The sequence below is a fragment of the Neolamprologus multifasciatus genome, chromosome 5 (assembly GCF_963576455.1).
Source record: "Neolamprologus multifasciatus chromosome 5, fNeoMul1.2, whole genome shotgun sequence".
In the NCBI taxonomy this organism is placed as follows: Eukaryota; Metazoa; Chordata; class Actinopteri; order Cichliformes; family Cichlidae; genus Neolamprologus; species Neolamprologus multifasciatus.
The window spans coordinates 34,154,635-34,170,560 of record NC_140443.1 but is presented as its reverse complement, the minus strand read 5'-3'; the positions used below and the strand labels follow the sequence as shown (position 1 = coordinate 34,170,560).

The 15,926-nt window shown below is 41.7% G+C and overlaps 2 protein-coding genes across 5 annotated transcripts in view; both read right to left on the bottom strand.

The window, feature by feature from the left end:
* The window catches only part of cdk18 (cyclin dependent kinase 18), a 637,630-nt gene that overhangs the window by 204,647 nt on the left and 417,057 nt on the right, over positions 1–15,926 (bottom strand). The window lies entirely within an intron of this gene.
* The window catches only part of epha8 (eph receptor A8), a 152,602-nt gene that overhangs the window by 104,953 nt on the left and 31,723 nt on the right, over positions 1–15,926 (bottom strand). For all 4 annotated transcript variants that reach the window (XM_085158887.1, XM_085158888.1, XM_085158889.1 and 1 more), the window contains exon 2: positions 10,079–10,143. In XM_085158887.1, the coding sequence (XP_085015013.1) occupies positions 10,079–10,143 (65 nt within the window). The remainder of the gene's footprint in view (positions 1–10,078; positions 10,144–15,926) is intronic.

Here is a 15,926-nt window from a genome sequence, read left to right as displayed (position 1 = left end):
ATTCAGCCGTCACATAACTACAACTACACCAAAGAGGAGTGACAGTTACAAACAAATATTAAGAACAAAGTGCTGCACAACATCAGCAACAGTGTTGCCAAGAAGCACAGTAATGCACAAATGAAGCACATCTCTTGTCAACGCGATTTTATCAACATATTATATATTAAAAGGTCACAGACAGCAAAGTTACTGCCCCTGATGTCAGTAACTCCACAGAGACGTCCTTCTCCTCACACACAAGGTCTTGTGCTTCTCATGATGCACTAAGAATTTCTTCTTCATTCTCCTCTTCTCACTCTGTGCTTATTCACCTCTCTGCATTTAATCATTAGTTATTATTAATCTCTGGCTCTCTTCCACAGGATGTCTTTTGTTGTCTCTTCCTCTGCTCACCCCCAACCGATTGCAGCAGTTGGCTGCAGCTCCCCGATCATGGTTCTGCTGGAGGTTTCTTCCTGTTAAAAGGGAGTTTTTCCTTCCCGCTGCTGCCAAATGCTTGTCTCATTGTTGGGGTTTTCCCTCTGTTATTGCAGGGTCTCAACTTTACAACATAAAGCTCCTTCAGTCAAATAATATAGTCCCTCAACTTTTTCTAGCCACAAACATAGCCCATATTTACCAGCTCATGGTGGCAACAATCAGTTCATAAAACTACAACACGAAGCAAAACATTTATGTTTATGACACTACAGTGCTCAGTCAGTCAGTTGATGTAAACTGTTGATCTCATTTTTACAATCTAGGCACCACTGGAAGCTCATATGCAAGAACACTGAGCTCTGAGATCGTCTGCCACTTACTAAAATACGTTTGTTCGGCTTTCCTTTGAAAATCTCATGTCGCAGGCTTGTGCATTCAACAGTTTATCAAAGAATCTGATATTATATATAATGATAGTAATGCAGTCAAAAATTACATGTTAGTATTGATGATTTAATGAAGACAGTTTTGTATTACAGCAGCCCTTATTCTAGGATTATGAGCAGTGTTGGGAAGGTTACTTTTAAAATGTATTCCATTACAGATTACAGATTACATGCCCCAAAATGTATTCTGTAACGTATTCCGTTACGTTACTCAATGAGAGTAACGTATTCTGAATACTTTGGATTACTTAATATATTATCATGCTGTTTACAACTACATGAATGTACTATTGCTGTGATTTATTACTGTTACTGAAGGTCCGCGGCTCCGAACCGTAGTAAAGGGACCTCTGGCTAATATGTTGGGTTCTGTGTCGGGCTCATAGCTGAAAACTAGCTTTACTTTGTTGTCTGGGTCACTTTGCTAGCGAGAGACAGAGAGAGGCGTTGAAAGGCTGCTCCAACGGGACTTATTGTTTTTGGAGGAAAACACGAACACGGTGTACAGTCGAGTCTTAATAGCTTACTTACAACTGGGCTCGTCAGGCACTCTTCTTGGCTGCAGTGGTTATTATTATATTTACATGCTTCCAGCTCCCATTTTTGCTCGATGACAGTTCGTACTTTTCCTTTTTCTCCCTCCCTCGCTCACAGACACATAACGTGTATGGCAGTCCATTCTCCCTGCAGCACGGACTACACTGCCCATGATGCTACATTCTTTAGAGCTATACCTGTAGCATTCTGCCTATTAGCTTAGCACAACAACAACAAAAAGGCCTCTCTCACCCAGGAAACACGCAGAGAGAGAGCGTCACCCTGTAACCATGCCAACCGTAACGCTGCCGCCTGGAACAACAGAACGTAGCTGTCAAACAAAACCCAAACAGTCCTGACCCGCGACAATATGAAACAGGGAAGTACCGCCGTGTAATCCGTTTATTTCAACAAAGTAACTGTATTCTAAATATCACCTTTTTAAACGGTAACTGTAACGGAATACAGTTACTCATATTTTGTATTTTAAATACGTAACGGCGGTACATGTATTCCGTTACTCCCCAACACTGATTATGAGCGATACATTAGTCACTGCTCATCCAGTCTGACATGAGTACAGTAATCCATTATGATGTATACTCATGCTTGAGGCAGGTCTTCACCTACATCACAGGTGTAGCTGATCAGAAAAAAAAATCACTGCTTTCTGGCAAGAACAAGACAAGAAGAAATTTAAGCAGGGAACAAAGTTCTCTGAAGAACGTGTCTTCTTATTTCACCGTTGCAGCAGTACCTCCACTGTGTGTCCTGACTGCACGAGATGCTCCTGCATTAATATATCATAGAAACACCTATAAAGTCGTGGCATGCTTTCACATTATTGCCTACAAAAACTCAGGAGTCCATGTCTACTCATTTTGTCTAACAAGAATGACATCAAAGTGCAACGTGAGCCAGCAGTCGCTTGTGGCACAGCCCACCATTTCCAAGAACAACAGTGAGCACCAGGAGTGTGAATCACCAAACATTTTCAGTGCTTCTCCTGCCATAGGGCTAGGGTTAGCCTAACTCTAACATACAATACATATACCATGTGATTCCTGTGCTGAGGTACGATTGATCAAATCGCACCACCACTTGCACTCATGCTCACAGTTAACCTTAGCCCACCTATTGTAAACAGCTGTGCATCAGCACCTCTAAATTCTTTATTATTCATCGAGCCATACTGCATATTTATTCTGGTGCAGTCCTAGCGAGGAGACTCAAACCATTAAACATAGGTACTTTTCTGGTTTTCTCTCACCATGGCTGAAAAAAACTGGAAGCAGAAGCTGACCCGCAGCAGCGGTAAGCGCTGCCGCTGCTTCAATAGCTTTGCTGAGGAATCATTTTGAATGCATCATTATCAAGCTCAAAACATACACACTCTACTGTCGCACTTACTGCTCTGAGTATATCAAACCTCCCACACGGAAGACAGCAGCTCCTTACTTACGTTAAACAAGCCTGTGCCCAGACTCACAAATGACAAAATCCAGCTGGAGGCCATCGGTGGTGAAAATACAAACAACCTTAATTCTATGTATGCACAGTAATGTATAGTTGATAGATTTGTATGGCAATATGAGTCTTGAATATTTAATGCCAGCATGCCAGAAATACCAAGCGCTGGATACGCTCTTGATCTCAGGTAACGTGTCAGCAGCACGATGTGTATTTATCCAGCTACAAACATTAGTTTTGTCTTACACAAACGAGCCGTCAGAGAAATGCAGAGCTTCTCTCAGTGTCAAAAAATGAAGAGGAAATAAATTTTTTTAATTTAAATATTTAAAAAATTAAATATAGCGCAGTTCTTTTTATAACACCGCCCATGACACACTCTACCCTTGAGAGGATACAGAACATGAGGAAAGAGGTGTCCTTTTTTTGTTGGCGTGGCAGGAAGCACAGAGGTAGTTTTGATAACTCTGTGACCTTGACTCTGTTTAGTAGTAATTACAACAACAGCAACAAAAAAATCACTGAGTCTTCTTTGCAGTCTAAGCAATATATACAGTTTAACTGAATACTTCAGATAGGACGTGTTTTTAAAGTGTAGGAAAACAATAAACTTGTGCTGGATATCTGTATCCATATGGGTAACGTATTAGGAATCGATGCCAAATGGTTTGATGGAAATATCAACCTACAGACATCGGGACAGGCGGCAGGACCCACCAGGACCATCTGCACCAGCACAGGGTCTGAGGATTTCATCCTGATGGCAGTCCGAGTGACACTGCCTGTAAAGGTCTGTGCGTCCTTCTGTGGATAAGCCTCCCTCGCCTCCCTCACTGAGCCACGACCAAACCAGTCATGATAAACAATGTTACAGTCAGCATAATGTTCTCCACAGCTTCTTCACACTCTTTCAAACCTGTCAGATATCATGAACTTGCCCTCAGCTTTGAAAACAAATGCCGGACAATGAGCACAGGACCCACTAGAGCAGCGGTCCCCAACCCCCGGGCCTCGGACCGGTACCGGTCCGTGAGTCGTTTGGTACCGGGCTGTGAGAGTTGAGGCTCAGGTGTGAAATGTATAGTTTTCAGGGTTTTTATCGGTTTTCAGAGTTATTTTATTATCATTTTTATCGTTTACTCAGTTTTCCTGGGTCTTTTCATGTGTGTTATGAATAAATCTTTTTTTCAGTACTAGTTTTATTTTGTTGTATTCATCCGCGACACCTTAAAGGCCGGTCGGTGAAAATATTGTCGGGCATAAACCGGTCCGTGGCGCAAAAAAGGTTGGGGACCGCTGCCCTAGAGGATGCGGGGTCCTCTGGCCACCGTCGAGAGGTCTGCTTCTGATTGTTTCGTCAGAGACATTCACACCAGTGTCCTGCTGGAGGTGATTTTGTATCTCTGGCAGTGCTCATCCTATTCCTCCCTTGCAAGGAGCAGAAACCAGTCCTGGACCTTCTACAGGCCTTCCAGCTCTCCTAGAGTAACTCCCTGTCTATCCTCTTCTATGCTCTTCCCTACCTTCTTGCAGTCACATGTATTCATGTGCCAAACTAGAGAAGTTGCATCCTCCAACCTGTGGATCCTCGATAAGTTTGAGGCAGTGTTGCCAACTCCTCAGTAAGGAAAATCGCTATTGGCTGTCCTAAAAGTCGCTAGAAGTCGCTAAATGATGTCATCACCTAATTTGCATAATTGGTCATGCTAATGTAATTGTAATCTATGTTGTTGGAGAGAGAAATAACATCGTGGAAGAGACATAAAGTGAGTAAAAAACGTCCTAAATGCATTTAGAATTTATTTAGAACTACAAATTAAATTTATTTTAGCAATTATTGTTTTTTGTAATGTCACAATTCCAACTCTGCTCCTTAATCCGGGCTTGGACCGGCAAAAGTGACCCGAAATAGGCACTCTGGTGGAGTTACTTTGTGTGTGTGTGTTTATAAGTAGTTTTAAACCTTGTGATCCACAAAACAGCATAAGAGTAAAAGAAGAACTGACTGCGTTACAGCACCCGCTGCTTGTTGAGAGTAAAAGCCATATGCGCTTTCACGTCTTTTTTTAGCGACTTTTTTTTAGAAAAAAAGTCGCTAGGGGGTCTGAAAACTCGCTAAATATAGCGACAAAGTCGCTAAGTTGGCAACACTGGTTTGAGGTATCACATCCCACCACCAGTGGCAACACTGACCCTAGCCAAATGCAAAACAGTTAGAAAAGTTGAAGAGGGAAAAATGTCAGTGGTATGTAAGACCATCCCAGTTTTTAGGGTTGTCTCCTTGCTGTTGTTAATGTCATTAACACCAAAGTAGCTAAAACTGTTAAAGAGCACCCTCTGCTACCAAACTGACCCGATCAATATCCCAGAAGTTTGATTGACTTGGTCAAGTGTTTCCTTCATTTTTTTCAAGAGTATTACTGTTATATTATACGGCTTTTTGTAATTCAAGGCATGATTTTTGGAAACTCTGAATTTTTAATCACACGTGCAAATGGGTCAGTACAGTCAATGGAGTGAGCAGCTGAAATGGGCTGGAACAATCCAGAACAAAATTCCAACACTGTCAGTTAACAAGTAATTAAATGTGATAGACAGTTTAATACTTAATGATAGCGAGCAAGTTCATTCTCCGTCAGGCTGGCACGGTTTCCAGCTGACGCCATGAAGTTACTCATCAAGCCTGAAAGTGATGTCACCCTGCTGCACAATCTGCACGCACACACCCTTTCCTTCGTCTCATCCCCATCAGGTGGGGAGGGCAGCGAGCATAAACTGAATTACTTTTTCTTCAGTGGCAAAAAAAAAAAAAAACCCTCAGCAAATATCATCAAACACACAAGATGTTTCTGTGCGACTTGGCCAACTGCCTCACTAGCCTAAAGGTGCAGTAGCAGTATTTAAGGGGGAAAAAAATGTGTGAGAACTTCACTCTCAGAGATGCAGAAAGATGTGAGAAACTGCAGACAGTAGAGGAAGGTGAGAGATGACTTTTAAAGGTACAGACTGCTCAGCAAGTGATATTTGATAAACTGGAAATCTAAAGCTTACATGTAGCTTTGTATTTCTTTTAAAGTCGGGCAAAATCGTGATCTGTTCATGATGAGTTGGAGAAACAACAACAAATACAACTATTTCACCTAATTCAAAGGTTGTGACGGGCAGTGTTGGGAAGGTTACTTTTAAAATGTATTCCATTACAGATTACAGAATACATGCCCCAAAATGTATTCTGTAACGTATTCCGTTACGTTACTCAATGAGAGTAACGTATTCTGAATACTTTGGATTACTTAATATATTATCATGCTGTTTACAACTACATGAATGTACTATTGCTGTGATTTATTACTGTTACTGAAGGTCCGCGGCTCCGAACCGTAGTAAAGGGACCTCTGGCTAATACGGTGGGTTCTGTGTCGGCTCGTAGCCGAAAACTAGCTTTACTTTGTTGTCTGGGTCAACTTTGCTAGTGAGAGACAGAGAGAGGTGTTGAAAGGCTGCTCCAACTGAACTTATTGTTTTTGGAGGAAAACACGAACACGGTGTACAGTCGAGTCTTAATAGCTTACTTACAACTGGGCTCGTCAGGCTCTCTTCTTGGCTGCAGTGGTTATTATTATATTTACATGCTTCCAGCTCCTGTTTTTGCTCAATGACAACTCGTACTTTTCCTTTTTCTCCCTCCCTCGCTCACAGACACATAACGTGTATGGCAGTCCATTCTCCCTGCAGCACGGACTACACTGCCCATGATGCTACATTCTTTAGAGCTATACCTGTAGCATTCTGCCTATTAGCTTAGCACAACAACAACAAAAAGGGCTCTCTCACCCAGGAAACACGCAGAGCGAGAGCGTCACCCTGTAACCATGGCAACCGTAACGCTGCTGCCTGGAACAACAGAACGTAGCTGTCAAACAAAACCCAAACAGTCCTGACCCGCCACAATATGAAACAGGGAAGTACCGCCGTGTAATCCATTTATTTCAACAAAGTAACTGTATTCTAAATACCACCTTTTTAAACGGTAACTGTAACGGAATACAGTTACTCATATTTTGTATTTTAAATACGTAACGGCGGTACATGTATTCCGTTACTCCCCAACACTGGTGACGGGACATTAATAATAAGGATACTGGTTTGCTGTGGTGTCCAGTCATCACAGTTTTGATTAAATGTAGGAGAGTAACAAGTCGTCACTTTGAACTGTGGATGCTCTTTGGAAAAACTCCGGATTTCCACCTTTAAACTAGCTTGCAAGGTTGGGAAGCTGCTAGGACGGATACAACATCTGCTTATATACTGAAGACTGGAACCTCAGAGCCAGCAGCCACACGGGTCAGCTGATCCAGCCCGTCCGCGAAAAAAACAAATTAAAATAGTTCATAATACAAAGCACTGTGTGACCTATTTCTAAATGAGTCTTTTCCCTGTGCTACACACCTACCCAATAACTTCAGATTCCCTCATCTTCCAAATCCCATTTTAATCCCTGAATACTGTATATTAAAATAACAGCTAGCCAACGGTACAGCATGTAATGACTATGTTGTGATATTTTAGTGTCTGTGAATCTTTGGGGAGGGTTTGTATTTATGCTTTTGCTTTGTTGCAACTTCATTTCCACTGAGGAAACTATTTTTATTGAAAGGATTTGTCTAGATAAGACTTAAAAATGTATGTGTTACCACAATTATTATTCTAATAATAATAATTATTGTTGTTATTATTTTGTTTTTCCACTGTTTTTGGAGAAGCTGTCTGCAGTGGAGATACGAACATTACTTTTTATTGCACAAAAGGCAACGAGTGTGTTAACAGCACAGACAGCATGTTAACACAAAGTTAGCCATGGTAAATGGTAAATGGACTGGTTCTTATATAGCGCTTTTCTACTCTGTCCGAGCACTCAAAGCGCTTTATACAGCTAATTCATTCACCCAATCACACCCATTCACACAAGCACTTCTAATCTTAAGTGCTAAGTATCTAACATTCATACACATTCATACTCCGATGGATGCATCGGAGAGCAACATGGGGTTAGTATCTTGCCCAAGGATATTTGGCATGCAGACTGGAGCAGCCTGGGATTGAACCACTGACCTTCTGGTTAGTGGCTGATCCACTCTGCCACCTGAGCTACAGCCACCCCATGAACCCAGAGAGATGTTAAAGCTAACAACCAACAGGTAACACTCTAAACAACTTGTCGGGAACTGTTTTTATCATCTAAGAAACATTTCTAAACTCAGACTGGTGTCAAAGGCAGAACTTGAGATGATTCGTGCTTTTATCTCTTCTCGTTTGGATTATTGTAACGGTCTTTTTACGTGTCTCAACAAATCAGCTCTGGATCGCCTTCAGTCTGTACAGAATGCAGCGGCAAGACTTTTAACTGGTACAAACAAGAGGTCACACATTACTCCAGTTTTGGCTTCTCTTCATTGGTTGCCTGTAAATTTTAGGGTTCATTTTAAAATTTTAGTTGTAACTTTTAGAGCTCTGCACGGTGAAGCTCCCCACTATATCTCTGACCTGTTGAAACCTCATGCTTCATCCCGAGCACTTAGGTCTTCAGGTCAGAGGCTACTGGTGGTCCCACGTAGGTTTAAAACACGCGGGGATCGAGCTTTTCAGGCACCGAGGCTGTGGGACTCTCTGCTGGTGTCTTTACGCTGTCTAGACTCTACTGACTCCTTTAAAAAGCAGCTGAAGACATTTTTATACAAACGGGCTTTTAATTAATTTTAACTTGTATGTCTGATCTTATTGTGAAGCACTTTGTGATTTTTATCTGTGAAATGTGCTATATAAATAAATTTTACTTACTTACTTACAAAGCAGTTGGCTGCAGCCTCCATTTCTACCTGTTTAATTTCTAAAGTAGAATCGCCATGATGATCACTTTAAAGTCTCTTTATGCTGGTTTTCAACTTTGCTCTGTGCTGTCGGCTTTGTATAAAATGGAATTTGTGTTATTGTATGGAACTGTTGGGTAATTATGAGACATTGTGTTTTGTAATGAGAAAGTAATGTAACTAGCAGTGTAACAAATTACTTTCTCCGGCATGTAATCAGTAATTTTACCAAGTAGTTTATTTTATTTATGATTCATAACCTTAACCTACAGGTCCTTAACCTTTTAAACACAAGGTCTGCTGTGCATGAATGGATATAAATGGCCTGAGCTTCTGTTTAAAATAAAGAATCCCGAAAAAGTTCAAATGAATTCTGTGATTTCATAGACAATCATGTAATCATAGTGTATGTAGCCACAAAGCTGAACTCCTACTCTACATCTACTCTGCCAAGTGTTTGTTCTGCAGGAGCAGCGAGGAAAGAAAAACTCTCTCATCAAATTATGAGTGAATATTTCCTGCATATTGAACCAATTAAATGAAACACTACAGGCTGAGTTTATGTAATCTAGATGTTAGAACATGGACCTGTCAGGATGGAGGAGACTCACTTCTCACGCTGGTATCACGCCGAAGGAGTGATTTCACTCAAAGCTCTAATCCAATTCTTCCAGCTCTTTTCTCAGGACTTGAAAGACAATCCATCTGTTCCTCCTGGCCGCCGTTCAATCACACCGCCTTCTGTTGTGTGGGCCGGAGGTGAGTTAAATGTTTCTAGCACTTCGCTGACAGCCGAGGGAGTCAGGGACACGGTGGCATCTCTCTGCTATAAAGATCGCGGCTGGAGTCCTAATTCATCACCCCAGGCATCATCATGTGGCATTACAATATGCTAATGCGGCGACGCCGTGCCCTCGCTCTCACCTCGTTCTCTCTTTCATCTTTTTCTCTCCTCCCTGTCTCCCTGGGGGCTGAGCCACCTCCGCCCCAAATCCCAGTCTGCAATACGCACCTTGCTGCCAGTATGCGCAGGGGGCTTAAGAGTGATGTCAAAGCCAGTGTTGGAATTAGGTGAGTGCTGTGTGTAGTTGTCTGACTGCAAATGACGAACATGTAATTAGCCTTTCGTGTCAGAGTTACAACTGGATCGCGTTTAATAAGAACAGGCTTCCCCGCCAACTGGAAAATCACCTCACATGCTTTCAAATGGGAAAAAATAGAAATAACTTGCAAACAGGTATTTTTAGGGTTTAAATTTATGGACTTGGGATTAAGCGCAGACGCAGTACAAAACGACTGCCCTGCAAACATGCCGGTATCAGATGTCATTCTTACCCCATGTGATGGATATGTTAGCCAGCCCCAGTCTCCTGAGATTGTAGTCGTGTCCAGTAGATTCACTGCAAAAGAGAGAGAAGAGAACAACACACCAGAGGGGGTAAGTGGTGAACTTTAAATGATTGTTTTTCCTCATCCTGCCCCATCCATCCTGTCCTTCATAACTATCCTCTGTGTGCACTGGCACCCGACAGAGCACCCCACATACACACATACACCTGTCTGACAGGTGTGACTGATGAGCCGGGACGGTCGTCACGGCAACTCTAAGCCAGGTGTCACATCCGTGATGTCACCTTGACCTGTTTCACCCATCACGGCACCTCAGAACCTCAGTGGTATGAGCTCAGAATAGAACAGGACACGAAACACTGCTTTGCAGAGTGGAATAGAAACATATATATGGGTGAAAACCACCAATCAGAATGCTCCATTTTCATATGCGTTTTAAGTCAGGAAAGAAGTGGCATCTAAAAGGCAAGTACCAAACACCAGCATGTAACACGTGGGACGGACATACAGAAGGTTAACAATAGTGCAAAACAGTTTGACAAAACATTACGGCGAAGTGTCACTCAGGCAGGCGGCGACCAATCAGACACTGCTTGCCTGTCTCTATTTTTCATGGTACTTTTGTTTATTGCTTGTTGGCTGGAAGTTTCAAGGGCAGCACAATGGTGCAGTGTGAACATGCCTCACAGCAAGGCTGTGGTTTCAGACCTTTCTGGGGCCTTTCTGTGCGCCTGTGTGGGTTTCCTCCCACAGTCCAGACATGTACATGCTAGGTTGACTGGTGCTTCAGTATTGGCCGTAGGTAAGGATGCAGGCTGCGTGAATTTGGCTTACAGTGCAAACCACTTTTGTTTGGTCAGTAAAAGTAAAAATACCAGTCCAGTACTGCAGTATTATTTGGGCATTTAAGTGCAGATTTGTTCTGTTTGAAGCCAATTAAGTCAGACTGGCTAACACTTAACTTATCTTTAGCTTTGTTACAGCAAAAAAACTGAAATGAGAAGTTTTTTTCTTTTACCTGGTAATTAAGCATTTGGTGCATGTGTTGTTTTTTTTCCTGTTTGTTTGCTTGGTTGTTTAATTGTTTTTGGTTTTTAAATGAGCCCAACCTGAAATAGCTAACACATAGCTGAACTCTTTTTTACCATCATAAGTGTTGTTCAAATGACTGTAACTCCATTATGCTCATTGTTTTAGAAAGTTGAGAAGACGAGCTGTACGGGATATTCAGTGTATCACAGTAACACAAAGCATTCACAAAGTACTGCTGTCTGAACACGGGCAGCATAATCAGCTCCTCGATCATTTTGGGCTAGAGAGAAAATTCAAACAGAAAGCCCGAGCTAAATGTTAAAATAAAAGTTTAAAAAAATGGTTTTAGAGAAAGTCACGTCACAGAAATAGCAGCAATTTTATAAATATTTAATATAAACATAATTTAATAAGTATAATTATATAATAATTCAATTTGGTAGCACTATGTAATACAGCCCAGGACCGACCCAGTAAGCTTGTTTGGTCATCAAGCTTTTAAAAAGTGCAAACAGCTAACTTAAAAAAATAAAAACCTCCATTTACTGTGAATGACCTGTAGCAGCGTCTTCATGGAGACCCACGCGATTGAGTCATGTTCACTTCAAATGGAAGTTCAAGTATTTTCAGCTCACGCAGACTCGTCCTTCTTCCTATAATTTCTGTATGTTTTGTGTCTTTATCTGATAGCTGCATCTAAAATTCACTCCACATTCGATCAAAACACATCTGAGTGACAGGACTTTAAGAGATGGGATGGACAGCTGAGGAAAAAACGCATCTTGGTGAACTATTAATTCTACACAGCAGCAGTGTCCATACAGTCTGCTCAAGCAGGTATGTGTGTGTATGTGCGTGTATCTCACCCCTCCAGCTCTTCCAGCTAATATGATCTCTGCCTCAAGGCTGCTTGTCAAGCAGCCAAGTGCTGCTCCCCATATTAGAACGAGTTTAACAAAACACTTCGCACTTCTTAGCTTTCGGTCTCTCATCTTCATCTCTCTGCTTGACACTTGCTCTCTTCCCGTCTCTTTTGCTACCGTATGCAACTGTTTTGCCTCAAAGCAGCAAGCGAACTGCCAAGGCCTGGCCTCCTCCCCCTCAGCTGGCAGAGTTCATGCTTTTTACTCATACGGATAATTTTTCAGAAAACAACCGTGAGGTGATCTCTGTGGTTTCCTTGGAAAATGCTGCAAAGTGAAAGTTCAGAAATGATGACACTGACTGTTCAGAAGTTGCGCTTTTGTGCATTTGCATGTTTTGTAGATGGCAGTCTGCCGGCAAAAAGGAAATGATGACATCTACATATCTTCCTCTGTGATAGTTCATGAGTAACTATGATGTCTGAAAACTAGAAAAGCGCCACAGAGAGACATTTCATGCACAGGAAGAGATGCGCAGACATTGATTGACGATAAGTGACAGGAAAAAAGCTGATGCGCGTAATGAGCACTTAAAGCGTATGCACAGCTACGGTACACTTACACAGGTGTTTTCTCTTCTGCCTGATTAGATGTCCTCTCAGAACCGTGCGAGCACTTTGTGCTTGACTGACGTCTGGCTTTCTCCATAACTTTAACAACAAACACTCCTACATATCTTACTGCAATAAATATGCAGCATATATAATATACAGTAAAAAAAAATACTCTAGAAATTTCTTTCAAATTCAGCAGACACAAAAGAACAAATCCAAGATTAGCAGAGTATCAGCTGTAACACCAACGTCAACACCGCCTGAGTAAAACTGTATCTGAAGCATCCTGCTGCGCTTTTTGTGTTTATCAGAGTTTTTTCACTGAAACAGTTGCTCGCCGCTGCTGGAAACACGGCTGATGAGAGAGCAGAGACGGGTTCACATAGTAAATGTGGCATGGAACAAAAATAAGGGTGAAAACAAGGAGTGAAGTATCTATTGTGTCTGCAGAAGTGCCTGTAATCAGTGTGCCTCTGTGAGCCTTTACTCAAGCACGGATAGTAAAATCCCTTTTTTGTTTCACCCACCGGTTAGTTTGATTTAGCCACAAAGAATATTTGGTTAGGTTAACAAAAAAAACCACACTCTTTTACAGCATTGAACATTGAAGGCTCCATCTTCTAGCATGAAAGAAAATCTTTTCCCTCCACATCTAAAGGTGTCAGCACATTTATTACAATAAGAGCTTATGTGGTCTTTTTTTTGAGTACAGTCCTATTGGCCAGAGTTTTTCTGGTTAGGGTTAGACAGCAACTGATTTTTAAATATTTACGGCAGTTAGTCACAATATTATCACGGATTACATGTAACTCCTGTCTTGACACTACAAAGTACAAATACTTCGTTACCGCACTAGAATGTTCAGGTTTCTGTACTTTACGTTTTATTTTTACGCCCTACTTTTTTAAACAGATATCTGTACTTTCGACTTCTTAGAATTTCAGAACAGGCTCGTTACTTTTGCTTTAACAGATTTTGAGGGGAGTTTCTATTTGACGTCCCTGCAAGCCTTCAAACATTAAAACAAATATGAGAGTGAACAGTGACACATGAAAGGCAGTCCTGTTTCAGTATTAACCACCAAGTAAAAAGAGATGAAAAAAGCAAAATTGTTTAACAAATTCAGGGGTTAAAGTGGCTCGGTGTTTTTAATTAACAACTCCAGGTCTGCGTAAGTTATCCTTGCAGTACTTAAGCAACTAGCAAGCCCTACTGAAGAGGGGTGCACATAAAGAGAATTTATTTTATTTAAGTAGCAGGTCATTTCAGTGCTATCAGCTCAACAAACATTAGCAAACGCACCACCTGTGTGAAGTTTGTCTCACGGTGTGTTGCAGCTAAAGGTCCAGCTGCTGTATTTCACAGGGAGAGAAAAGAAAGAAAGCTAACTTCGCTCAGAGATGGAGAACGATAAGAAAGACCGGACAGGAGAGGAAGAAGAGAGCTTCGATTTAAAGGTGAGGACTGCTCAGTGGTATTAAATGTAAATGTGAAGCTTATATGTAAGTCCTCATGTTTTTAAATCAGATATTGGGTCTGTACATGTGATTTAGGGTTTTTCTCATATTGTGAAACATGCTGAGGTCGACTAACTGTGTTATTTAAAGGTTGTATGAAAATCCTCTGCAGGTTAGTGCAGGATAAACAGGTTAGTTTGCTGTACGGTGAATGTTTCAAAGGTTCCTGCTGGATCCCATTTTAGCCTCTTCTCTACTAATGTTCCTGTTAGAGGCAAAGTCACTCTCTACAGTGTAGGAAACAAAATAGAGATATTTTTAAAATTCCTTCTTTTTCTCTGCTTATGTTCTTTTTTTACTTTTACTTGAGTAAAGAAGTTGAATCAGTACTTCAACTCTTACTGAAGTATTTTTAACACTCTCTGTACTTCTGCTACTCGATAAAAGTACAGAATATCTGTACTTCTGCCCCCTCTGTCAATAGGAGGCTGTTTCTGTTTTAATGCTGTTTCAGTGTCATCTTGATGCACCAAAATCACTCTGAAGATGGCAACTGACTGCAAAGCAATTATTTTATTTTTATTATTAACTGTAATTTGTGCTGATAATTATGTAATAATTATGAATTAAGAGCAATAAGATGCTTTGCAGAGTATCGAGTCTCCTAGCATAGTTGTTCTTAGCTGTAGCCTGAAGAAAGTTCTAATTAGGCAGAATCATTGAAAACACCTGTGTGGGTTGACAGCCCTTCAACGCAAATGATGCGTGTGCATACACACACACACACACGGACATGCACAAAATCACTTATTTTGCAGCTCACTTTATTAAAATGATTCTGGGCTGTCTGGCTCTTTGGTGGCTCCAAATAGCAGGAGTCAGCCATTCTTAGAAGTAATGAAGAGATCTAATCTGGGTTAGTCCAACTCTGAACAGTGCTTACTGGCTGCTGTTTTGCAGGGGGAGTTGTGTGTTTTGCTCTCAAGTGTCAATTTGTGGCTTGCAGTGGGTCAAGAACACCCACAATTCATAGAGGCAACTAGGATGAGTGCAAAATGAAGTAATGGGGATGGAGCACCCTTCTTTACTGAAGCGTCACTTCATGATTTAGAGTAATAAGACACGAGTATTTTCCATAAAATCTTGCCAAGTGGAGTCTCGTCCTCTTCTAATTTCTCTGTGCAAAGGCTGTAGCTTTTCTCACGTGTTGCAATTAGCTGGTGTGTCACTCCTTCTAATTTGGGCATCGGGCCGCTGTGGAGGGCAGTGGGTCAGAACACATAGACAGATGGCAGTGCCACCATTTGCTCATCCCCTCCATCCATCCCTCCCTCATCTCCCAGCCTTCTCTCTGCCTCTCCCTCGCCAAGGCGCCGACATCCCATTGCATCGTATCGATGATGCGGTAGCCCCCTTGCGCTCTAGCCAAGGTCACAAATGGATGTCGCCAATTACGCTCCCCTGAGTGCTCTCCGCCGGCCCGCCAAAGTGACATAATGAAAGCAGCGTACCGGTGCAAGTGGATTTAATAATTCTTCGCTGCACCGAGGGAATTTTGCTCCACTATACTGTTATTATTAAAGCACAAAAAAAAATCAAGACAAATAAATCCACTCCCTGAATCTGAAAATATGTGAGGCGGCATGTTATCGCCGCCGCAGACCGTGTGAAGATTCACAAGCCGTTCCCAGTGGTATTAATTTAATTTCCACTCAAATGAGAAATCCCTCTGTCTTTGAAGGTGGTGGGAGTCATTTATCTAATTTGCTCTAGCTGCCTGAATTATGACTCGTATACAAGCGATAGGGTTTAGTGGCATGTCTGCTGCTTTGCTTTAATGTGACGGCAACTGTGTGAATAGAAGAGA